A 25,154-nucleotide genomic window follows, 5' to 3' on the forward strand; every position below is an offset into this window, starting at 1 on the left:
TTTCGGGATTAAAGTAATTTATTGTATGTACAAGGAAAAAGGATACTTGAAAGAGCAAGGTTGAAGATTTTTCAATGGGTTTGGATACGTGTTAAAGAAGAAGAAGGGCGTATACACCTTTGCGAGGGGAGGAGGGCAATGCACCTTTGCAATAGTGATCTTCTTATTACAAATATTAAAGAGCTCAAAAGTTATTTATATTATTTTGTTCAATAAACTTTAGAAATTTTTAAAAAAGAGCATTATAATATGATAGGGAGAGAAAGCACTGATTATACAGTTGATATATTGATACCCTTAAAATTATCAACATTTTTATATACGTAGAGAAAGATTTCAGCTTGTTGTCTTTATTTTGAGAAATTCCTTTTTGGAAAATATGTAGTTAAGATTTAGAAATTCTACAAGACGTTTCTCCATTTTAGGCAAATTAAAGCCTTCTTGTAGTTCCTGACTATACCAAATTTCCAAAAATCTGTTATATTTGCTAAGCTTATTTATACAAAAATTGGACAATGAAATGTGTAAACAAAAAAATTTTAAAACGAAGAAAAACGGAATTGAGTTTTTGTCTCAAGCTCAAATTTTCTAATCCCTCTATCTTTGCAACATGATGGTGTAATCTTTTTATATTTCAAACTCAGACTTTAAAATCTAACTAAATTAATAGTTTGAAATATCACCAGATGCAAAATATAGGGATTAGAAAATCAGAGTTTGTGGCAGACACTCAATTTCTTTATAATTTTTCCTTTAAAATCCTTCAACCAATTTGCAATTAAATATTTGAACAAGATACATTGCAATTATTTAATTAAACCAGACAAATTTACAGGCATGAGTAAAAAACTCTCTGCACACTAATAAATGTAAATTTTTATCTAACAAAATTTGTTGGAGCACTTGAGCCAAATTCAACTTAGCACAATTCTTAACACAATGTTGATTAAAAATAAATGAATTAAGTCTTTGCCACAAACTCAAATTTTCCAATCCTTATATCTTTACAACCAAATGTTGTAGACCTTAGATATTTCAAACAGTAAATTTTGTTGGAACAAATAATCAAAATTTCAAATTTCAAATTACACCCATAGGTTGCTAAGATATAAGGATTAGAGTTTGTGGTAAAGAATCAATTCCTTTGCATTTAAAAAAATTTGAATTTGGATCCAGTGGTTCGGGAAATTTTGTTAGATGAAAATTTGACATTTTTTGGAGTGTGTAAATGTATCTTCCTGATTAGACTCAGTAAACCATTAATTTAGTTGTAAATTTTTTAGATCCGGATGAACAAGTTGAAGTAATCATGAACCAACAGTGATGAACCAACTCATCCAAGTCACTGTGATTTAAAGGTTGCAAGCTCTCAAGCTTAAATTGATGAGATTTTGCCAATTACTTTTTAAAAATTAAAGCTAAATGCAAGTGCTTGAAAGTTCTAAAATAACCATGTTTAGGGCTAATAAAAAGTAAAAGTAATTAGAGCTGTAAAATCAAAGCCAAAATTGTTAAGACCATATGTATTGTAAATTGATGCAACTTTTCATAGCAGACTGAGAAAATCTGTTATTACTTTTTCTCAATTTCCCGTAATTAGCTTTAAGACATTTTTTATTGCACATATACGTTGTTAACCTGTAATTTCGTGTAATGGTCATGCATAAGTGAAAGAAATTGTTACGTGTTATTGTGCGTAACATAATTTTGACTGGACACCATAGTCCAGTGGCGGATATAAGGGGGGTTATTGGGGTTATTTACCCCCCCCTAGAATCCTGGGGGTAAATACCCCCCCCTAGAATCCTGGGGGTAAATAAAATCGTTCTCTACAAAAACCCTCACGCCGTGTTCATACTTCGGCACGCGTTTCTGTTGAACATTTTACATCGAACTTAAATATTTTAGAAGCATTCAAAATGTGTGACTTAATATTTGTTTACTTTCAGATACAAAATGGTTCAGAGAATTACCTACAGGCGTCGCCTTTCCTACAACACCAGGTCCAACAGGACCAAGACCGTACGGACCCCCGGCGGTAAACTGGTGTTCCAGTATCTCAAGAAGAGGCCCAGTGTCCCCAAATGTCCCATGACCGGCCTGAGGCTGAAGGGTGTCAAGCCCGCGACCAACCAGGAGAAGTCCAGGATGAGCAAGAGGTTGAAGACCGTCTACCGTGCCTACGGTGGAGTCCTCAGCCACTCTGCCGTCAGGGAGAAGATCGTCCGCGCTTTCCTGATCGAAGAGCAGAAGATCGTCATGAAGGTTCTGAAGGCCCAGGGCGGCGGCAAGAAGGAATAAATTTGTATTTCTTGAAATAAATCCCTGAAACTTAAGAATTAAAGTTGTCCTTATCAACAAGAACACTTTTTATTCCTTGTTAATATTTCAGATAAAAACATGAAAAAATAAAATTTACAATGAGTAATTCTATGCTGTTGCAACCACCGGATTCCGGAGACTTCACTTTAGGTCATTAAAAATTATTCAACCTACTCGAAATGGAGTTTATGACGTGTGATTTTAACGCTTACCTAAAATTTCCGAAGAAATGTGGATTAGAAGGCACAACTGTACCCTTGTTCTCCTTGTAAATTGATTTTGTTTTTTAATAATGTAACATTTGCAATTCATAAGGAAATTTTCAAAAACAAATTGTGAATTAAGCAACGTAATGTAGAATGATACTTTGAGAATCAGGCATGCTTCCCTTTCGGTCGAAATTATAGCTATAGTTTCCTAAGCCTTAGCTCGCTTCATATTTTTATTAAAATTTGAGCTTTTTGTTTACATGCAGTATCCAATAAGTAAGCAATTTTTAGCGGAGAAATTAGCGTCTAGGAGCGTTTTTATGTCGTTAATTAAAAAGAATTATTCTAAATTCTCTTGTCAGGAATTCAATTCCAATTTGTCAAACGACATAGATAAGAAAGCAATGAATATAACTGAAGAATTACCATTCCTTGTATACTTTTTAAGTAGGNCTCTGCGATGAATTGTTGAATTTGGAATTTTTTCCCATCCGGCACAGTGATGCCCTCACCGTAAAATATCTTAATTGTTTAATATTTTTATGAAAATCCACCCCTTTTAAAGAATTATTTTTTTAACACATAATGAGATTTTACTGCGTGGTAAATATTCTTTTTTGAGAACCAAATTATGTTATTTCGCTGTAGTTTTATTTTCTAAGAACCAAATTATGGTATTTCGGTGTAGTTTATTTTCCTAAGAACCAAATTATGGTATTTCGATGTAGTTTTATATTTCCCAAGGATCCCATTATGTATTTTATATTTCCCAAGAATCAAATTATGTATTTTATATTTCCCAAGGATCCCATTATGTATTTTATATTTCCCGAGGATCCCATTATGTATTTTATATTTCCCAAGGATCCTATTATGTATTTTATATTTCCTAAGGATCCCATTATGTATTTTATATTTCAAAGGATCCCATTATGTATTTTATATTTCCCAAGGATCCCATTATGTATTTTATATTTCCTAAGGATCCCATTATGTATTTTATATTTCCTAAGGATCCCATTATGTATTTTATATTTCCTAAGGATCCCATTATGTATTTTATATTTCCTAAGAATCAAATTACGATATTTCGATGTTTTTATACTTGATAAGAACCATAATAAGCTATTTCGATGTATTTTATATTTTCTTTTAACCAAATATTGGAATTTCCATGTATTTTATTTTTTCAAGACTCGTGTTATTTTGATGTATTTTTATTTCCTAAGAACCAAATTATGGTTTTTCGATTTTTTTATCTCCTATGAACCAGGTTATGGTATTAAAGTAGTTTTGTATTTCTGAAAAACAAAATTATGGTATTTCGTAGTTTAATTGTTCCTAAGAACCAAATTATGGTATTCCGGTTATATTTCTTAAGAATCAAAATATGGTATTTATGGTTTTGATGTAAAGATTTTTTTGTTAAGTGGTAGAGGGAGGCTACATATTCGATTGATAAATATCGTGAGAAAAATTAACATTTGGGCTTTTGGGGAAATTTTCAACAAATTCCTCTAGCAAATAGTTGATTTAAAATATTGCGCCGCCGCGCACTGAAATTTTTGCATGGATTTTAATTATGGATAAACATTTCCGATTTTTTGTTGTTAGATTTAGGCAGTGCCTTTTCATTTCAATTTCCATTTTACTTTTTCTCGCGTATTTTTCCCGGTCGTGTTTTGAGACTTGTTCACGCCGTGACAAAGTGTGGAGTATATATTTTCCAAGCTTTGGGGAAAATTGAAAATTGATCAAAAATTTGAGTGATTTATTTGCCTTTCCTGAATTATTAATTCATTCACATCCATCAAAGTTAAATTGTTTGCAACCAATAATAATAAATAATTATATTCGTTTTGATCATAGTTTTTTTCGAGTTCGCGCGAGAAAAAACCTCTCCTGACAAATTATTAATCAATCAGAGGTCCGACCTTTTTTCTGGAGAATCGTTAATCTTGAACGATTGATCTTGATACCCATTGAGGACACTTAAAGTTAAGAAATATTGCTTGATCCCAAATAATCCCTGCAGGGTATGTTCACCACGGGTAGAGGAATTAGATTAATCAAGATCTTAACTCAAAAGTATTCTTAATTCAGGCCCTTGATTTATGTCTGATGTGATGTTTGTTCCAGGAAAGTTTGAAACAACGTGTCTTCCTTGGACGTCGAAAAAAAATGTCCCGGGATGCAAGAGGGCAAAATTTAAAAGAGTCGTTGAACGAAACTCTCCAGTTTTCTTTTTGGGGTCTTAACATTTCTGTAGATTTTGATGTATTCTAAGAGATGCGAAAAAATGGAGAAAAAGAAAAATGGAGACTAAATAAGATAGAGTTCATAGTCAAAATATTTATTTATACAAAACTGGCTGACCCCATTTAAAATTTAAAACTGGTTCTCATAACAATACCCTGTCTTAGTTTTGGGACGAAGGATGATGAAGGGTACAGATAATGTAAAGATTTACAATCAGAGCCGGCCCGTTCTCTATTGATGTTGGTGGTGTTGTTCACGTACTTAGTAGATATGTTGTCCGCTAGATGTCTCATGCTGAATTCTTATCTGATAGATAATTTCACCGTACACTTGACGACCAATATAGGAGACGTCAAGTTGTCGACCAATGTAGTTTATGGTAGGAACGTCCTCTGGGGAGGTACTTCTGATGAATTGGGAGGATGAAATGAGAAGTTAGAAGAAAAAAATTTCATCCGGGTCGATCCAAAAAAATCAGATGTTTTCCCCTGAAATCTTATTTAAGGGTACCAAGGAACGAAGTATTAACACCCTAAATTTTGAAATCTTTTTCTTACAAACAATCGCAATTTTGTTCTGACTCGTAAGTGAAAAATGAAACATTAACTAAGGGTAAACAAGTTATTTAAAAATCATTCCGCTCTTTATTAATTGGGGTAAATTGCTAAATTTACCGGGGGGGGGGGGGGGGGGATGGATCATAGAAAATGCAAATGGTTTGGATAGGAGAGCTGTTATAAACGGCAATGATATCTTGATGAAATGTAACTATTACAATATTAAGATATTCTAAACTTGTTGAGTAAAACAATCTATTTTTCCGGTAAAAAATTACTATAATTGGAAGAACCAATAAATAGACAGAATTAATGAAGTCACGCATACAGCTAGATTGTACAAATTAATTACTGCTAGTCTTATACCTGATATAATATTGCTTTTTTAATTTATGAATTAAATAAATTTATTAAATTTAAAAAATATGTATTAACAATTTCATGCTAGATGTTTTCAATTCTATATATTTTAGAACCGGAGGATGATCTGGATGCCTTCAACGATGAAACCTTCGGAGGAGCAGCAGAATGGGAAGAGGAGGCTCATGAAGAGCTAGCTCAGCTCACAGAACAGGTTGGCTCTTATTTCAGGTTATATCAGCTCATAGTTCAGGTTAGATCAGGCTCATAGACTAAGTTAGATCAGGCTCAGAGTGAGTTAGGTCAGGCTAATAGAGCAGGTTAGATCAGGCTCATAGAGCAGGTTAGATTAGCTCATAGAGAAGGTTAGATCATAGAAAAGGTTAGATCAGCTGAAAGAGCAGGCTAGATCAGCTCACAGAGCAGGTTAGAATAGGCTCAAAGAGTAGGTTAGATGAGGCTCTTATTTCAGGTTAGATCAGGCTCATAGCGAATGTTAGATCAGGCTCTTATTTCAGGTTAGAGCAGGCTCATAGAGCAGGTTAGATCAGGCTCAAGGAGCAGGTTAGATCAGGCTCAAGGAGCAGGTTAGATCAGGCTCATGGAGCAGGTTAGATCAGGCTCATGGAGCAGGTTAGATAAGGCTCATGGAGCAGGTTAGATCAGGCTCATAGAGCAGGTTAAATCAGGCTTATGGAGCAGGTTAGATCAGGCTCATGGAGCAGGTTAGATCAGGCTCATGGAGCAGGTTAGATCAACTCATAGAGCAGCTTAGACTAAGCTCATAGAACTGAAATTTAAGATATGGCTTAAAAACAGCAATTCGTTTTTAATGTTTAAAATTTCTGTCGGAAAAGTTTTATAGTTTTCCCAATGTTCTTAATTTTTTTCTCAATTTTTCAAGACATTCTTTGTCAAAAAACCTGTAGAACTTAAAACCCTAGTATAAAACTTTCAAAAATATTAATAATATCATTTTTTTATTTTCTATAGGTTAGATCAGCTGGTAAACTTAAAAAATGTAATATTTAAGGAACGAATTGCTCTCCAGAGTTCTAATGACTTCTTTGAGTTTGGCTCCGAGGACGGAGACTCATTGGAGCCTTTACAGAAGCATAATGGAGCTAACGGAGCAGCTACGCAGCTGTCTCAGCTCAGCCTGGAGCCAAGTCAGCAGGCTCCATTATCCATCCAGACCTCTATTCCAGCTCCTCTACCTCCCTCCATACAGGGAGGAGTTTATCATCAAGGAGTTCAACCTGTTTATCAACTTCCACAACAGGTATCCCTCCCCCCCTCGAGGTAGGGATACTACGTCCGCCATGAGCCTCCCAGATAGGCAACATAGTATCGAGCCTCGCTGAACAGTGATTTTATTTTGAATTCTAAAACTCTGGAAAAGGAAGATATTTATAAATTATCAAGTAATTTAATTTTCTTCAACTTCAACGTCTTCGCCGTTCAAAACCAATAGGGTTTAAAAAAAAATATTGCTGTTTCTTTACCCGAAATGCATATGCTTTCAGATTTAAAATCAATAATACTTAACAAATTCGCCAAATTTACTTCAACCACTGATAGATTTTAATATGGAAAATCAATTTTTATAAAAAATGCATGATCAATAAAATTGATTCAGGTTCAATACAACTTGATGCCTCCCTCCCACTTCCAGGCGGTACAAGGAGTACAAGGAGTACAGCATGTACAAGCAGTACAGACGGTGCAAGACCCTCTGATGGATCCTGCGATTATGTCCTTCAGTAAACCTCCCCAGTTACCGAATATTAACCAGGTTCCGACTCAGTATACACAGGTACAGGAGCCCTCCCCCGCCTGTCTCTTCAGAAATCGTTTTCCCCCAGAGTATGCGCATAATTTTTTCTCAGATTTATATTATAAATTATAATTAAGAGGATCTTTTAGGCGAGACAAACAAATCAAATTTTTCGGTTTTCCCTCAAATCAACCGATATTAAATCTTCAAAATATAAACCCCTGTCCGATTGATATTCGTGTTTCTGTAACGTATTTTCTAATTTTAGAGTTCAGTTATTTACAAATCAGATATTGGATAATCCGGATCCGCAAAAATATGTGGATCCCGGATCTGATCCAAGGGGTAAAAATCCACCGAAAACTTAAAAAAAAACTTACTCCTAAAACTCAAATCTAAACTTTTAAAAAAAGGGAGCTTATAAAAATTTCCTCATTTCTGAATGGTTCATCAAGTTTTAGGTAAAAATAAGCGAAAAAAATAGAAGAAAAAAAATTTTAAATTATTTTTTGTTGAAAAAATTCAGTAAATCTTAAAGAAATGACCTGGATCCGGATCCATTTTTTTCCAGTGCGGATCACGACCAAAACTAAATTGATCCTTAGCACAGGATTTTCCCCTATTCAGCAAATAAAACTCCTATTTTTTTCAACTCCTGGTACGCATATATAACTTCTGGTGGAAGAAAAGATTAATGGGAGGGGGAAAAAAGATTTTTAAATGGGGGCTGGAGGGGAAGAAAAATTGATTGATTGGTATCCTAATTTCGCTTTTCTGTTGTAATCGTGTTGGTATTTAGATACAGATGCCTCGGGGTAACTTTCCTCCCACCCATCCTCCTGTCATTCAACAACAACAGTTCCAGCACGCCAACAACAGCTTTCCACAGAACAACAGCTTTCAACCCAACTCTTATCCGACACCATTCCCGGCCAACATCATGGGATTCAAAACTATTCAGGTATTATTTGTCGGATAATCTCATTTTTTGAGAAGTTTTTCTCTCAATATGCTAGGAATATTGTTGTAAGGGTTCTGCTATCACTAAGTAACTTTAAGGGAGAAATAAATAAATTTTGTATAATCAAAAGCTTCTTTATTCAAACTAAGAACTGGGAGTGAATGTATAGTAGTATCCCGTCTACGGACCAATGATGAAGAATACTTCTAAGGTCGATCTATCCATTTAATATGGTAGTGTACTATACTTTTCATAAGTAATGTACTAATTATTTCAAATAAAAGCCAGCAAAAGAATTTATTTGTCACATAAAATCAACAATGAAAAAGGAGTTTCTAATAATTCCCTCTGGTTTAACAATAGAGCTCCTCTATTATTTGTAACTTTTTTTTGTCAAATTACATTCTTTTTAGTTTTTAAACCAAAAAATATAAAATTAAAAATGCCGAAGATTTGTTTTATATAAAATAGATGTACCGTCGTCAATCAGTTGTCCACTGCAAACACTTCGACACTACTTTTGTGGCACAACTGCTAACTTTTCTTCTTTGTTTTTCCCTTTTCCTGTTATAGTTTTTATCTATTTTTTTTTTGTCACCTTCCTTTTGACATTTTGTTTGTCTATCGTTGCTATCAGCCCAAACTAGTTTTCACACGCTCCTTAGATCCTTAGATATTTAATACACGTTAAATTAAATTAAAAACATTTTTTTTTAATAATTAGGATGTGGAACATGAACTTCTGTACGGGCCCCGTCCTGTTCAACCTGTCGGGCCTAGCTTCCCGCCCAATCGGGGGGTTGGACACGCCTATCCACCTCCTCGTGGGCACCCACAGCAACAACAGTTTCATCAAACAAATAGAAACTTAAACTACCCCGGCATGCGGGATAGGCAGGGACACCAGGTATCTACAGAAGTTGTTATATGTTTTAGAACTTAACCCTATAACGATGGGGATGGGGGGGGGGGTGTTGTCCACCCCCTGTGGTTTTTTCTAAATAACTCAAAAACTGTTTACATTAGAACGCTAAAACTTCCTCGCTTTTTCAACATCATAGTTGTGAACTTTTGCAAAAAAAAATTTTGGTGAATAGACTAGGGTGTAAGACAGTAAAACTTCGGGTCGGTGTCGAAAAAGAAACCGGAAATGGTCAATAATTTTCCGACGTACTTTTGAACGTTTTTTAAATTCTCCCTTGCACCCTAACCACTAAAGTTGGAGGTTTTTTTTTAATGAGCAGGCCTTGCAAGATGGACTAATGACTTGTGCCACTCTCCCCTATCTCACAACTGAAAGGGAAAAATCATAGGGAGGGGGGATATTAGACAAAAATAGTCCAACCGGGTAAGGGTTAAGGGATTGTTTTAAAAGGGACTGTAAGTGCAATTTAAAGTGTCACTCCATACAAAGATGGCAATTTCCAATTCACATCGGTACCATTTACAGCTTTTTCTGATCAAGCATGAATTAGATATCAATGTTTAGAATTTTAAAAATTAACAATTTTCAATTGTGGTTTCTTTCGAAAGTGACTCGCGCATTTCTATTGCAGGAAAACAATATAGAAATTAAAAACTTTTAAAGATAGAAGAACTACAATAGCTTCAACACTATTGATCAGATAAAGGTTTCAATGGTGCCGTTGTAAATCCATCATTGTCATCTTTACATAGAGGGTTATTTGAAATTGTTCTTACAATCCGTGTAAATGTTCTCGGACCAGATTAAATGAATTTAATAAACAGCGTCTTTTGAATTAGCGCTCAAGAGAAGTGAATGAACTACATCTATGCGATTCAGCTACTTGGAGATACAAATTCATAAAATCTGGCCCCTCTTAACATATTGATGATGTTCAGAAACTGTATTTTTTTTTGTAAATATGACAGATTTAACATTTTTACAAGCGTGACATTCCTTTCCCCAACTCCGGACGATTCTGACCTTATTTTTTGATAAACTAACAAGTTTTTAATTAATCTATTTATATTTTCTAATTACTCAGGGGTAAAATGATTTTCCCTAGAGACATTGTGTCTACACAGTACACATAGTGATGTAACCAAATTAATGTCTTCCTCTATTTAATTTGTTGAATAATTCGATAACAGCAGAAAATTTGCTGGGCGCGGCTAAATGGGGGGGGGGGTCTCTGTTGTATCTTAATTAAAGATTCATTGTGAAATAATCCCTGCAATCTACCCTCTTTAAATCAGAAAAGATTTTTTAATGATTGTTCTTTATTTTAGGTTTATAATGATATTAACAGTCAACGGCGTCAAGAGAATCAGCGCCAGCTTGAAAATCAGCGTTATCAGGATAATATTAATCAACGTTACCAAGAAAATCAACGATATCAAGACAATTCTCGAAATCAGTCCTGGAATCAGCGCTCTGGGGATAATATGAACCGAAACCGTCCTTACGACAACCGTGACCACCGACAGAACGAGGAGGACCGCTACGATCATCATGATCGTCAACAGAAGAGGTTTGAGAGGGAGGAAGAGTGGGAAGAGGATAGCTGGAGATGGAATGAGGTTAGGAATAGAGCCAGGGATAGCGCCACACGACGAGATCTGATGCCAGGGCAGGTTCATGTTCAAGGTATACTGCGCCACTCACGCGAGCCGCGCTTGCGTGATCCTGAAGACGATTGTCTGGGCGATGATGCACCCTTGTTTGAGCCTACCGGGGATCCTGTCCTAGACGCTAAACTATCCCAGGAGCAGGCGGAGTTAGCCAACAGGTAAATCATAGTTGTCAAGCGCTCAGCAGCATGCAGGGATATTTATTGTTTAAAGAAATCATCTCCGACTCTACCCCCAGGCTTCCCCATCCTTGCATAAAATAATTTCCTTTATTTCCTATAATCCCCCCCCCCGAATATTTCTTATATCTAGATGTCAAATATTGATATTTCTAATATCTAGATGTCGTGAGTTTGATGAAACCGAAGACGAATATGCTGGATTAATGTCTCATAGGGACAAACAGTTTATTATCAATATCCAGCTCTCACAGGAATATTCAAAATAATAATAACTAACAAGATTATTTTTAAGAATCCTTCCTTTTTTATTAAATTTTTATGCAGAAAATTGATTATATTTAATAATTAGAAGGTTGGAACTTGCGTTGAGTATCGTTAATCTTGAACAATCGATCTCGATATCCATTGTGGACACTTTTAAATTTGAAAATCAATGCTTGATCCTTTAATTTAAATCTATTTTATTATTAAAGTTGTAAACCGAAAATCGAAAACCATTTGATGATTTTTTTTGGATATTGTTAATCTTAAACGCTTCATTATATTCAATGGAGGCACAGTTATCCGCGCTGGGTGTTAACTCATAATATTAAAGAGGAAATAAACTAATCCAAAGATCTGCTTAACCCTATCTCTGCTGGGGTACTTGAAAACCAGGATATGCTGGGGGGGGGTCAATTTGACCCCCCCCTCCCTCTAAATCCCATGTTTGATGTCTAAATTTGACAAATGATACATCATTGGAAAGCTCTTGTGCTCTACTTTTATAATCTGCAAAAAAATTGCAAATTTGCAAAAACTGAATTTTTATCGCAAAATCCAGTTGTATAGTAAAAATGTTTGCAAAAAAAATTTGTCCAAAAAATGAAAAATTATACATTTTTGAAAAGCCATTGACCATGCCATTTTAAATATGCAAAAATTTTTGCAAAATTTTAAATAACCTGATTTTTAATCAAGAAAAACTAAAAATGGGCAAATTTACTTTGACAGGTTGTTAGCAGTGTGCCTGAGGACTGAGGCAGTTAGTATTAAAGCCCGGTTTTAGGCCTAAAGGGAGGGCTTTGGGTATGTAGGAAAAGTCAGAAAATTTCAACAGCCTCAGACCAATACTTTTTGAGTTATGTAAAAAAAAACTACAGGGGGGGGGGGGCCAAATTGACCCCCGCCCCAGCAGGAATAGGATTAAGATTGAGATCAACGCTTGATCCTGAGATTTACAACTCAAGTTTTGACTCCTTCAGGAAGGTTTTAAATAATCTCGCAGTAGTCAAAAATTTTAAAAGTGCGTTTGAAAACAAAAAATTTTGTTTGGGCTGAAAAATATCTAAACAACTTTCGTACTCACTATTCAGTGAGGTGGGATCAAGAAAATTGTACCTTTGCTCTATTTTTCAAAGTATACGTGTTTTTGTATTGATATATTTATAATGATCTCATTATATCATGATATCAAAATAAATCACGAAATATTTTTATTTAGTAAATCATATAATTGGAAAATCTAATTGGAAGAAATTTTTCCTGACCGATTATTCGACAGATAAATTAATATTTTGATCAGGAAACTTGATTAAAATTTTCTCTTTTTAATTTTTATCCATTTTTATTGATAATTTTTTTAAAGATTTATATTTTTTTGCTTTTGCTCAAATCTGAAATAAAAAAGGAGATTTTTATTTACAACTTTTTGTGGATCCTGCAATATTGGGATGCTTTCGATTAGATAATTTGGTTCCAAAAAAAAAGACACGTATGCCGGAAAATTTAGACAAGGATTTTCGACATTCAAAATGAAAATCGATTAATTTATCAATAATATATTTCGACAGAAATGAAATGTATTTTTTCGGAAAACTCAACCTAGGTCCCACTTTGACAAAAAAATCATTAAAACCTTCTGCTTTTTCATTAGATCCTACAAAAGTTTGATTGTTATCAGTAAATACATCAGGAAATGAACGACTTTTAGAGGAAATTATAGAATTAAGTAAGGTCCAGGTTTTATAATTTTGCTGGCATTTTTCGTTATCCTACAATCATGATCAGAAAGACTCGGAAATAATTGACAGTTAATTAGGCGACATTAAATATATATATTTGGCAATTTTAAATGCTTAAAAAGGCAGACCACATTTTGGAATTTTTTTATCACTAATATTTGTAAAACTAGTTTGTAAAATCGTCTGATTAATTGTAGATTAATTCTGGGTCTTTCTGATAAGCTCTCGACTTTTCCTGAATGTTAGTTAATTGTGAATATCTAGTTGAAATGTGATAATCCATATGTAGACGATTACTACTTCACCATGTTTACTGCCAAGTAAGAAAATTTTATTTTCATTTATCTCTAAAAAAATGTGTTTTGATTTAAGTTTTAGAAAATTATGTGCTCGTGTAATAAAGAAATAGGGGGAGGGGTTTAAATCATCATATTTAGCTGGAGAATAAAAAACATAGTAATTTTTGGGATTTTTAAAATCTAAAGTCTCGCCACAGAGAATTTTTTCCACCTGTGGAAAACTTATTTTATTCTTTTTATTAGAAGGAATTTATACTCTTGGAATTCTGTGAAGTGCTGAAGTTTAATCAAATTCAATCTTAATATTAATGTTAAAATTAGGTTAGAAGAGCTTGAATCCAAAGTTTAAACACATAATTTGTTTATTCAAGGTGTAAGGGTCTTATGAGGGGGTGATGTAGATATCCCTATTTTTATAGCTGAAAATTGATGGTCGGGAAACTTAATGTTTTAGTGTATATATATAGCCGGTGTAACTCAAATTTCCCGGTCGCGGTACACAATTATCTACGATATAAGAATGGAATATATACGCTATTCTGAATCAAAGATTTAAAGGGGACCATTATTCACATGGAGGCTAACTCAAAACAACGATATCAATCACTTTAATTCAAGTTTTCTCCGCTAGGCAGCAGCAGCGGCAAGATCCTGGGAATACAGCGCAGCTCCTACTTTCTGAACTCTCGGAGAGTGGAGATGCAGAGACAGAATATATTCCTACACAGTTCCAGAACTCTCTTGGTAAACTCCAGGTTAGTTTACAGTAATATATTCCTACACAGTTCCAGAACTTGGTAAACTCCAGGTTAGTTTACAGGAATATATTTCTACACAGTTCCAGAACTCTCTTGGTAAACTCCAGGTTAGTTTACAGGAATATATTCCCACACAGATCCAGAACTTGGTAAACTTCAGGTTAGTTTACAGGAATATATTTCTACACAGTTCCAGAACTCTCTTGGTAAACTCCAGGATAGTTTACAGGAATATATTCCTACACAGATCCAGAACTCTTTCTGTAAACTCCATGTTAGATTTCACCTTTGCTACTTGTAGCATTCCTTTTTCACTTATCATGGTACTACGGAGACAGAAAAAACCAGAACAAAACTAAAAATCAGAAACGGATCAATTAACGTATTTTTATGTGAAACTAAATTAATTTAACAAATTAAAAAAAATATGCAGAAAAGCAGATCGAGCAAAATAAAACCAACTAAAAAAATAACAAATTGGATAATTTGAAATCGATGTTAAGTGTGAACTGTTTAAAATAATAGGTGATCGAAAAATAAGGGAAATCAATGAACAATGCGATATTTTGACAAAAGGCTAAATTGTTTCAGAATATTTAAAAAAATAATTGATTCGTTGATGTGATGGTCCGTTCCTCTAGCAATACGTATCATACAAATTAATGAAGGCTTTGTGTTCTCCAATTTTGAAAAAATGATGTTAAAAAAGAATTTATTTTCTAAAGGTTGTCACTGTGAAAGCACCTCGGCAAATCATAGATGTTGGAGTGGTTAGATGTCAGGTATAGTAATCCGAGATAGATATTTATAAATAATCGTTCAAGTAGTCTTTGGTATCCTGTTACATTCATTTTTTCTAGGATTCTCGTCGTTAATTTTTAAACTACGATGGCTGACATATTGCATCATTTCATACGTGCTAGCTTTCATATAATGTTTTTTTTTCATATGATTTCATTTACTAACAAAACTCAATCTTTCGTTAACTTACTTATATAGATGAGGTCTGATTTCGATTTTTATTTCACTTTAAACAAATTCAAAAGAAATATAAACATGCTTTAAGGGATTGTAAGCGTAATTTAAAGTGACCCTCCATTTAAAGATGGCTGTGCCTAGTTTACAACGGTACCATTGAAGCTTTAAACTGATGAATATCGTTGAAGATATTGTCGTTACTCCTGGTTAGGAAGAGTTTATTTCTCTTAATTTCATTATGTTTTCCTGTAGTAGAAATGCGCAAGTCACTTTTGTGAAGAACCCCCAATTGGGAAAAGTTTTTGAAATTATAAACATTCATATTTAATTCATACTTGATCAGACAAAGTTTTTAACAACACTGCTGTGAGACGGGTGTAGTACTATTTGATTTGCTTTGACTTTAAATTAGGATTACAGTCCCTTAAATTAGGCTTACAGTCCCTTAAATTAGGCTTACAGTCCCTTAAATTAGGCTTACAGTCCCTTAAATTAGGCTTACAGTCCCTTAAATTAGGATTACAGTCCCTTAAATTAGGATTACAGTCCCTTGAAGCATGTGTAATGTTGTAATTTCTTGAACCGATATACAACAAAAGGTCATACTTATTAATTTCATTAAAAGAGGCAATTGTTTAAATGATAAATTAAATTAACATCCTGTAATTGTTTGATTGAGCAATCCTGACATTTTCTTATTTGATTTCAGGAGACAAGTAGTCCAGTAGATGATACTGGTGCAGTTACAGACCCAGGATTAACTGTAGTTAAAGACCAGAATAGGAAACTAACACATTTTTATAAAAAAAACTCCGTTTCAAGAGATTAACAAATATATGTCTAAAATATTTAAACATTTAAATAATTTAGAAACAGAATTTAAGAAGAAAAAACGCGTTTTGGGCGGTACAATATTATAATTCTTAAAGGGAAAGTAAGCGAAATTTCAAGCGACCCTCCATGCAAATAAGGCAATGCCCCATCGTACTCTTGAAACCTTAACCAAAAATATGGAGGAAACGGTCATTTTCTGAGGTGTTAAAGTGTTCAATTCAGATAATTCCGCCATTGCTTTTTAAACGTAGGAAACCCACAAATGAAAATTGATAGTTAAAAATAAAATTAACGAAAACATTGAAATCTAATTCTTACTGAATCATATCAAACAGCTTTTAAGGCTACCTTTTGGAATCGGCCATTGCCATCACTATATGCAGGTTTACTTAAAATTGCGCTTTAAGTCCCTTTAATTCTGGAATTTATTTATGTCACACTGTGCTCTTTTAATGTACATCCACAATTTTCGTCCTTATCATGGGTGCGTCCATAAAGAGCTCCCGCGCAATTGTGTTCTTTTTTCGCGCGAGTGTGGATGTATGTACAAATGTATATCTTGTGTACGACTCGAAATATTTTAACTTTATTTCACAATGATAATTTAATTTAATATAATGCGGTATATTCAAATTCAGACGTCATAAAATTTATTTCTCATCCCGAAAGAATTGGACTGGAAATATTATTATATTATGGTGAACAATTGCAAGGTTATTGTGTTTAAGTTTCCACTAAAGGTAAAGGTGAAACTAAACGGCACTTATTTTTAAAAAAAATGCTCAAATCCACCTTGCACCAGTACCAAACATTTCTTGGATACATTTTATAAAAATATATAAGATTTTTTTTAATGATTTTTAACTCCTTCATAGTTTTGCTTTTTTTTGTGTAAATCAAATTGTAAGTCAGGAAAAAAATCGTCTGAATAAATTAAGATTGGTATCCCTCTTGAAACACTGAGTGCAGAACAACTACAATAGCTTCAACATTATTGATCAGATAACGGACTCAATGGTACCACTGTGAATCGACCATTGTCATCTTTGCATGGAGGGTCACTTCAAATTACACTTACAGTCTCTAGTAAAGACAATTATACCAATAAAATTATGGTTTCGATATGAAGTTTCGAAGTTTTAGATTATAATTGCATTCTTTAACTTGAAATTACGCTTACTGTCCATTTAATTACTAATCTTGTGTTGGTTAGAGCCCAGGATTACAAAGGAACCCTGCTCCAACTAGAACGTGTCTACAATATCCTACTTGAACTAGAGAGTCTAAAACTTAAACTCTCGGCTATCCCTACCGGGGCACCTCTCAGAGAACAGGTCTAATATTTTAACCCTGGGATATACAGAGCGTCCCATATCATGTTAAATTATCTTCAAGCTGTTGACGCCAAAATACGCAAATATTACTTTAGTTTTTAATAATTATACATAGTGTCCAATTTCACATTCGATTATATCTAAGCTTTAACGCCAAAATACGCATATAAAAATCGAAAAACTTGGTAATTTCTGCATAAAAAATTTATATATTTGATTAATACAATTTTTTTAAATGATTCATCTTTATAAATTTGCTGAAAATCGCTATTAAAGGTACGGACGGTCTAATATGATGTGGGACACCCTGTATATTTTGTTGTAAAATCCTTTTCCTACCTTCTACTTCTGGCTAGTTCAGATTTATATATTTGAATGTTTTCTCCAGGTTACATTGGATCTGACCCGCCAAATTCAAATCTTAATTGCGGGATTAAACAAGCCCTCTCTCATCCCTCAATACCTACAGGTTCGTTATACTTTCTGAAAGGGAGAGATCGGCTAGACAGACATGGTAATTGAGCTGAAATTAAAGTATATTGTAGAGAAAAACTTTAGGATTTATTTTACGGTGTACACTTTTAAATACGAGCGTAAAGTCGTTTGTAATATTTTACCAGTTGTTTCAGTCAGCAGAAGAAACGTTCTTTGACAATTATTCGATAACCCGAACAAAACATGTTAAAAATTATTTTATAGGCTAAATTGCTATTTAGGAACAAATTTCTTCAAAGAAATTATCGATGAAAGCCAAAGTAGAACTGTATAATCGACATTTCATTTCATTTATTATCAATACTGAATACCCTTGCTGTTTTTATAATTTGGTGTTTCTAGCCGATCTCTCCCTTTAAAAGGACTTAGAGCATAATTTCAAGGGACCTTATATTTATTATTTAAAGGATTGCATGTCCACATTACCACCGCCGTTGACTGTTATTATCATTATAATCCTAAATAAAGAGCAACCATTATAAAATTATAGTTTGTAATTTTGAGGGGGTTAGGATTAATTAACAATCTTAATAAAACAAGATATTCGTATATATTTATGTTGCGTATAGCCGGCCAAACGGCTGGACCGATTGGGCTGAATTTTTTTGTGGACACTCATGGGTCATGGACACCCCCCGTGTTATAAGCTAAAAAAATCGAATTTTTTGTTTTCAATTGTTTTTTTTTCAAAATTTAAAAAAAAAATTATGAACGGGCAACGCCGGGCCCTTCAGCTAGTTAAAATGTAACAGTTAAGCCGCTTCCCGCAATTTTTCTCCTCTTAAACAAATTGATTTAACAAAATAGATTGAGGAAGATATTAATTGGGTTACATCACTCTGTGTAGACACAAGGTCTCTAGGGGAGAGAGATGGTGTGTACACATTTTATATTTACAGGGGGGTCTTCAATGTATATTATCTTTAAAAATCATTCTCCCCCCCCCTTATATTCGAATATTTTTCTCCAGATGTGGGCATAATTTCAACGAACTTAATTCAAATAGAATTGCATGGATCAATTAGAAGTTCCATTTTTTGTTTAAATCAAATTTGTTTCGGTCCGCCAACATCCTCTTAAATTTATAATAAAATAATAAGATTTGGAAAAAATTGTCCTTGCAAACTATTATTATATTTATTAGGTGAGGAAGGGTCGAGGATTGCTGTCTAGATGCTTGAAACATCTACCGGGTGCTGCGGCTAATAAAATATGCCAGGTATTTCATTAGTGATGTAATATTTTTCTTATTTTCTTTACATCCATCGCTAAAAAAGTACTTGGAAGGTTTAGCTTTAAAGGGAGTGACCGGCTATGTAAGGTAGTTGAAACGTTATTTTTTACACAATTGATGATTTTTGATATTTATTCGCTGATTTAGGGAAAATAAATTAATTTAAAGAAAAAGAACCTTCTAATTTTGGGCTGAAAACCTTGTAACTTCAAAATGGGTAAAATATATTGAATGAGGAAATTGATCTACCAATAATATTATGTAACTTGAACCCCAGCGGGAAATTAATTCAGAGGTGTATATTTTCTTTACAAATCATTCCCCCCCCCCGCTCCCTCCCCATCTTTTGAAAATAATTCTTTTCTTTTTTCCCATAAGTTATGTACGTTTGCGCGGAGCGGAACATATTTCTTTATGGGATTAATCACAAAACTGGGAGAAATCAGAACTTTTTATTGAAAAATTTTATTTATAAAGGGGGTAAAAACTTGCCTTTTTCCCCTGACGCATGAAAATTTACTCCCTGAAAATGTATTTCACTGGAAGTTTTAGTGTTACGTAACATGCCGCTAAGCTGTCAATTTTTGTTAAAAGATTCGTAGATAGATTTGCAGATTTTTTTTTTAAGATTTGTAGATTTGCCTGCCAAGGGTCACTTGAAATTAAGTCTACAGTCTTGTTTTTTTAAGTTTGAGTATACTGGAGGGAGGAGTATCTGGGTGGTCCCGGGGACTCAGTTTAACCTTAATACTCACAACACCGTTAGGAGTGTCAACCCTCCTTGCTGTTATATATAGAGCAGCCTCAGCGGCAAAACGAGGTAATGATTCTTACTCTGATGCGTATTCTCCTTGTTCAAATATAATCCCAGGAGTGTTTCGGATCTACTATTTCATAATTTTTCTATTTTTTTCTCACTGATAATCTGATTGGACATAAACAATGTATCTACTTTAATATATAATACTAGCTAGGGAACAAAGCGTTGCCCATGAGTTACTCCTAGTTACTCCCGCCCCACCCACGCTTAGTCTTAAATTACGATTTTAGCTATTTTTCCCTTTAAAAGTAGAATTTCAACCATGTTAAGAACATTCTCGTGGTTCTCCCGAGTTCACCAATACAATTTGAGGCAAATTGGTCCTGGGGTTCCTGATTTATGATTGGACAACCAAACAAATAAACAGAGATTACAACTTTATATATTTTATATTATGTAAGATTTTCCCCTATTTCTCAGAATAATTTTATAACAACAACAAATAATAGCAAGGGACGTCCTTCAAGACGGGGCAACCCCGAGTATATCTGTGATTCCTCGACAAGACTAGGTTCGAACAAAATGTTACTAGTCAATTAAAGGTTTAAGATTTCATGGTTTATAACAGTGTTTCGGATCCATATCATTTTGATTCGGATCCGGATCCGCGGATCCGCATCCGTGATGATGACGGATCCGACCAAATGATACGGATCCGACCGGATCCGGATCCGAAACACTGGTTTAAAATATTAGTTTCTGGACCCCGATCAAGGGAACTTAATAAGTCCGGTTCTATGACGCCGAAAAAGTTCTTACCTGAATCATTTTATTATTATTATGATAAGTAAATAATTGTTGTTCTCAAAACACAAATCTAAATTTTTAACTAAAAAGAGATGTAAAAAACTTTTCTTTTAATGGGACATTATTTTTCAGCGTAAAACTACGCAAAAAAGAAGATAATTATTTTTTATAAAATTGTATTTGTTAAAAATCCCAGTTTATCTTGAAAAATGTTCAGGAACTGAATCCGGAACCTTCTTTTTTCAGGGCGAATCCAGGATCCGGATCAAGATCAAAATGAAATAATCCTTAGCAATGAATGTTGATGATGTTGATGATGTTATAGGTCAGGAGAAGATATCTGTGAGTGTGTGGAGAGAACTGATCCTGGCTGTGTTGAACTGGATTAAGGAGGAGAAGGAGGAGAAACTAGGAGAACCTCTAGTTCCTCCTCAACCCCTAGATATAGGATTCCTTCTCACGCTTACTCATAATCAGCATCAGGCCTGGGAGGCATTCTTGGTAGGATCTTTATCTAAGGGTGTCCTCTGTTCATTCTAAAAGAATTGAAGACGTTTTTGAGGGAGAATAGAACACTATGCCATTATAACAGTGGTGTAAACTAGTCATTTTAAGGGAGAATAGAACACTATGCCATTATAACAGTGGTGTAAACTAGTCATTTTAAGGAAGAATAGAACACTATCCCATTATAACAGTGGTGTAAACTAGTCATTTTAAGGAAGAATAGAACACTATCCCATTATAACAGTGGTGTAAACTAGTCATTTTAAGGAAGAATAGAACACTATCCCATTATAACAGTGGTGTAAACTAGTCATTTTAAGAGTGTTCCCTATCATATTGGATAAACCAAGTCTTTTCTGCGTTCAAATTTTTATTTTAGGCTTGTACAATTATTTTAATTTGCGGATTTTTCCCGAAAATCGCAGGCCATAAACGATCCGAAATAATGTGGGTCACCCTGTATGAGATGTGTAGGGGGGATTTAGGAAAAGGAAAGAGGGGAAAAGGTTGAAGAGGAAAGGGAAAAGAAAAAACGAGGAAAATTTATTTTGTATTTGCTGGTTTTGGCTACCACAGGAGGCTTAGCTAACACTGTTTAAGAAAAGTGTTATATTTCTTCTCTAAAGGGGTAGGGGAAGGAAAAAGGAGGGAATTTTGTTGTATCTGCTAGTTTTGGATCACACATGAAAATAAGCTGAACCTTGTTTCTTTTCTCTCAGTAGAAATGTCAATGTTTTCCTGCACATTCATGAATCGTGACTGAAAAAAGGACCTTTAAAAACTCTCAGGGGAACTTTTTTATTGGCTTTAGGGCACTTAAACGCTTCTATGCTAGTTAACTCAAAAAAATTGGCAAAGGGGGCTCTGCATTCTGCATCACCTNCCTAATATAAAAAGTACCCGTGTTTAAGTATTGCTTTTGGGATTAACAAATCATTACTTAAATTGGGCATGCATGTATTTTTGGGACAAGAGGGGGGCGTGGGGGACTTAGGAAATAAATATATATTCGCTGATAATACAGATTTTCGGAAGAAATAATATTTTATGAAGGCGAACCCTTTTTTTATTTAAAGTTAATTGATTTGATTTGATTTGATTTGATTTGATTTGATTTGATTTGATTTGATTTGATTTGATTTGATTTGATTTGATTTTTGACTGGTTTTATTTAAAATGAAAAATATAATAAGGTGAAAATTATTATAAAAGCGCACTTAAGATATATTTGATTAATTCGGTGAAAGATTGAATTGGATTCTGTAAATGAAAGTTCTTTTATCTCAGTTTTAATATAAGGACGCTAATGAAGTTTTCTTCATTCAGCATCTTCAGATTTAATTTTGTGAAGAATTGTAAGTTTTAGATCTTCATTTTTTTAAATTATTTTTTATTTATGATTTTTAAAATTTTTCAGTTGAAAGTTGGTGTTGAGGCGGTTTAGAACACAAGAAGAATGAGGAAGAATATTAAAAGGGCTGAAAGGGATGAAAAAAGGATTGAGACGAATTAAATCCATAGATTAATGTTAATACAGATAGAACACTAAATGTCGTCTTTTCAAGATTTAGGGGTTTTTCGTTTGCAATAACCCTGAGGCAGAGGCCCCACAGGAGTTAGGCACATGCTCTCTTAATTCAACGCTGCCTGCGAGGAACCCCTTTGGGCTTCTGCCGCAGGATAATTGTAAACAAAAAACTCTGAAACCTTGACAAGACGATATCTAGTGTTCTATCTTCATATTGTTATTAATATGTGATTGAATCAATATTCAGGATATTAACAAACCAGAATTTAATTCTCATTTTACATTTACTATTTTTTCTATATTTATTGGCTTCTGGGAGTTCTGTATGATCCTAAAGATTTCGGATATGTGTTACTTTTCGGAATTGTTAAAAAAGTACAGGAATCTTGAATGCTTCCCTAAATATTGTATTCGGAATACATCCGGAAAAATTGTATGTATGCGGAACTATTCCGGAAATATTTGATGTGTAGGGAATTATTGAATTCCAGACCCCTATTTGATGCTTTATTTTTAAACCCAGCTCCGGTATTGTGCCTCATTTCCTGTCATATAAAAACTTGCATAACAATTAGTGAAGGATAGAAATTGTAAAAAAAAATGAAAAATATGGAGGAAATTTGATCACCAACGTAATGCAAATCTGACATTCTTTTATACCGTTACACCTACATACAGTCGTTTTTATCCAGTGTTTTAATGCCAGTGTCTAAATGTTGTAATTTTTGGGGCGGTGAACACTGAAGCTAGGAACTCGATATCTTTGTTTACTTAAATTGTACTGCAGTTGCTGGAAGGAACATAATATTATTTAAATTTTTTCTCTAAAGGTTACTTTCAAAGGATGTGATTTTAAAAACGTTTTATTATTTCAAATATGGTTCCCAGCAGGGACATAAGATAATTTATTTCTATTCTAAATCGATTAACTTGTTATTTATACATTGAAGACAGAAAGCCAAGTTGAATGTTTCGATCAGTGTATCTTAAGAGTTACAGGTCGTCACTTAAGTCTGGTTCTTTGTGGATAACCTAAGATTTATTTAAAGACGGATCTTGGTTTCCTAGCACTTCCTCCTTGGACATAATCAGGAAGTAATGAATAGAAGGGAGATATAACTGACGCGGTTCGCCCTACCATATGATTATACATGCTTTGCAGACGGGTACTCCATTTGTATAAGAAATATTTGTCTGATGTACTATAACCGCGTATGCAATAACCTATTATGAATATTTTTTATTCAAATGTAGTACCGTCTGCAAAGCACGCATAATCATATGGTAGGGCGAACCGCGTCAGTTATATCTCCCTTCTATTCCTTACTCCCTGGACATAATTAATATTCCGTTATTATTCATTATTCATGCTAATTGATATTTATGCAATACTAAATATGTTAATAGGTATTATGGGTATATACAGGGTGGTTCACGAAACCTGAAGATCGTCTTTGATATTTGAAATTATTTGCGGCATTCATTCTTTACATGTATGATTCTTGAAGCATGATGATTACAATATTCTCCTACTGTTTGTGTGCTGACAATATTATCGGAGATAATAAGAATCTCGTTCAGATTTCAAATTATTTAATAAATCCAATATTTTCTAAATTTTTACATAATTCTCACCCTCTCCGGTATTATCGAAAGCGCAATAAAGGTAGACCACATTTTAGAAATTCCATGACCAGGGGTATTTTTTTAACTTCAGAATTTTGCTTAAAATTAAGGTTGCAAATTATTTCAATTTTTCGTGGGACATTGTAGATCCTTCGGATCAAGTTATTTAAACCTAAAACAGTTAGGAGTTAAACTCAAATATTAATAATGAACCTCCCCCTCCCCTATCCCTAAATTATCCTTTATTTTTTTATCAATCCATGTTTATTATCCTAAAAAAATATGTATAATAATTAATAACCCTGTTCTAGAGGAATATATAAAACATGAATTAATATTTTATGATGAAAGATGGAAGGGGATATAGTTAGTTTAAATTGTTTTAATTACATCCCATCATTATAGATTAAATAAATAATTAAAAATAAACAGGCTTTTTGTAGATTTTAGTGTTCTGAAGCGATGTATTTATTCTCATATTTCTTGCTAGTTGTAACGTTTTTATAAAACTGTAGAACCTCTTCATAATGAAAAAGTAAAAATCTTTAAAATGACGATTCAAACTTAACTTTAAGTTTAAACACTAACATTGAGTGTTAGAAATGGGCTAAATCTGCAGATCTATCTTTTTCAAGAGTATCTTTTAATCCAAGACGGGAAGAACAAAATTACACCATGTATTTATAAAAAATGGCTGCAAGTATATATTGAAACAATAAATGTCAATTTTAAACTAATAATAAGGTGTGAGAATTAGTTTTTGATGATT

General features: G+C 33.7%; 2 protein-coding genes and 2 long non-coding RNA genes across 10 annotated transcripts; all 4 read left to right on the forward strand.

Annotated features, from left to right (window-relative positions):
• The first annotated feature begins 402 nt into the window (after positions 1-402).
• Positions 403-2,336, forward strand: LOC111708900 (60S ribosomal protein L34-like). The gene is made up of 2 exons (XM_023482407.1): positions 403-410; positions 1,950-2,336. Exon 2 carries the CDS (start codon positions 1,957-1,959, stop codon positions 2,299-2,301), a length of 345 nt encoding a protein of 114 aa, XP_023338175.1. The 5' UTR covers positions 403-410; positions 1,950-1,956; the 3' UTR covers positions 2,302-2,336.
• Positions 2,337-2,380: 44 nt separating this feature from the next.
• LOC111708903 (uncharacterized) lies at positions 2,381-19,154 on the forward strand. The gene is made up of 15 exons (XM_023482409.1): positions 2,381-2,472; positions 5,821-5,921; positions 6,741-6,989; positions 7,347-7,523; positions 8,284-8,445; positions 9,170-9,352; positions 10,699-11,198; positions 11,383-11,473; positions 13,490-13,545; positions 14,156-14,279; positions 15,008-15,064; positions 15,970-16,043; positions 17,308-17,428; positions 17,817-17,897; positions 19,068-19,154. Exons 1-15 carry the CDS (start codon positions 2,421-2,423, stop codon positions 19,152-19,154), a joined length of 2,115 nt encoding a protein of 704 aa, XP_023338177.1. The 5' UTR covers positions 2,381-2,420.
• A 695-nt stretch (positions 19,155-19,849) lies between these two features.
• Positions 19,850-24,045, forward strand: LOC111708901 (uncharacterized). Of its 6 annotated transcripts, none has more exons than XR_002766755.1 (4): positions 19,850-19,977; positions 21,050-21,225; positions 22,649-23,589; positions 23,809-24,045. It is a non-coding gene; the product is annotated as an uncharacterized LOC111708901 (long non-coding RNA). The 6 variants fall into 6 exon arrangements; XR_002766750.1 differs by lacking the exon at positions 23,809-24,045 and having other exon boundaries at positions 22,649-22,804; positions 22,948-23,680; XR_002766752.1 differs by lacking the exon at positions 23,809-24,045 and having other exon boundaries at positions 22,649-22,804; positions 22,959-23,680.
• Positions 24,046-24,093: 48 nt separating this feature from the next.
• On the forward strand, positions 24,094-24,814 carry LOC111708902 (uncharacterized). Of its 2 annotated transcripts, none has more exons than XR_002766756.1 (2): positions 24,094-24,425; positions 24,533-24,814. It is a non-coding gene; the product is annotated as an uncharacterized LOC111708902 (long non-coding RNA). The 2 variants fall into 2 exon arrangements; XR_002766757.1 differs by having other exon boundaries at positions 24,567-24,814.
• Positions 24,815-25,154: the final 340 nt, after the last annotated feature.

The sequence above is a fragment of the Eurytemora carolleeae genome, unplaced genomic scaffold, assembly GCF_000591075.1.
Source record: "Eurytemora carolleeae unplaced genomic scaffold, Eaff_2.0 scaffold923, whole genome shotgun sequence".
Lineage (NCBI taxonomy): Eukaryota > Metazoa > Arthropoda > Copepoda > Calanoida > Temoridae > Eurytemora > Eurytemora carolleeae.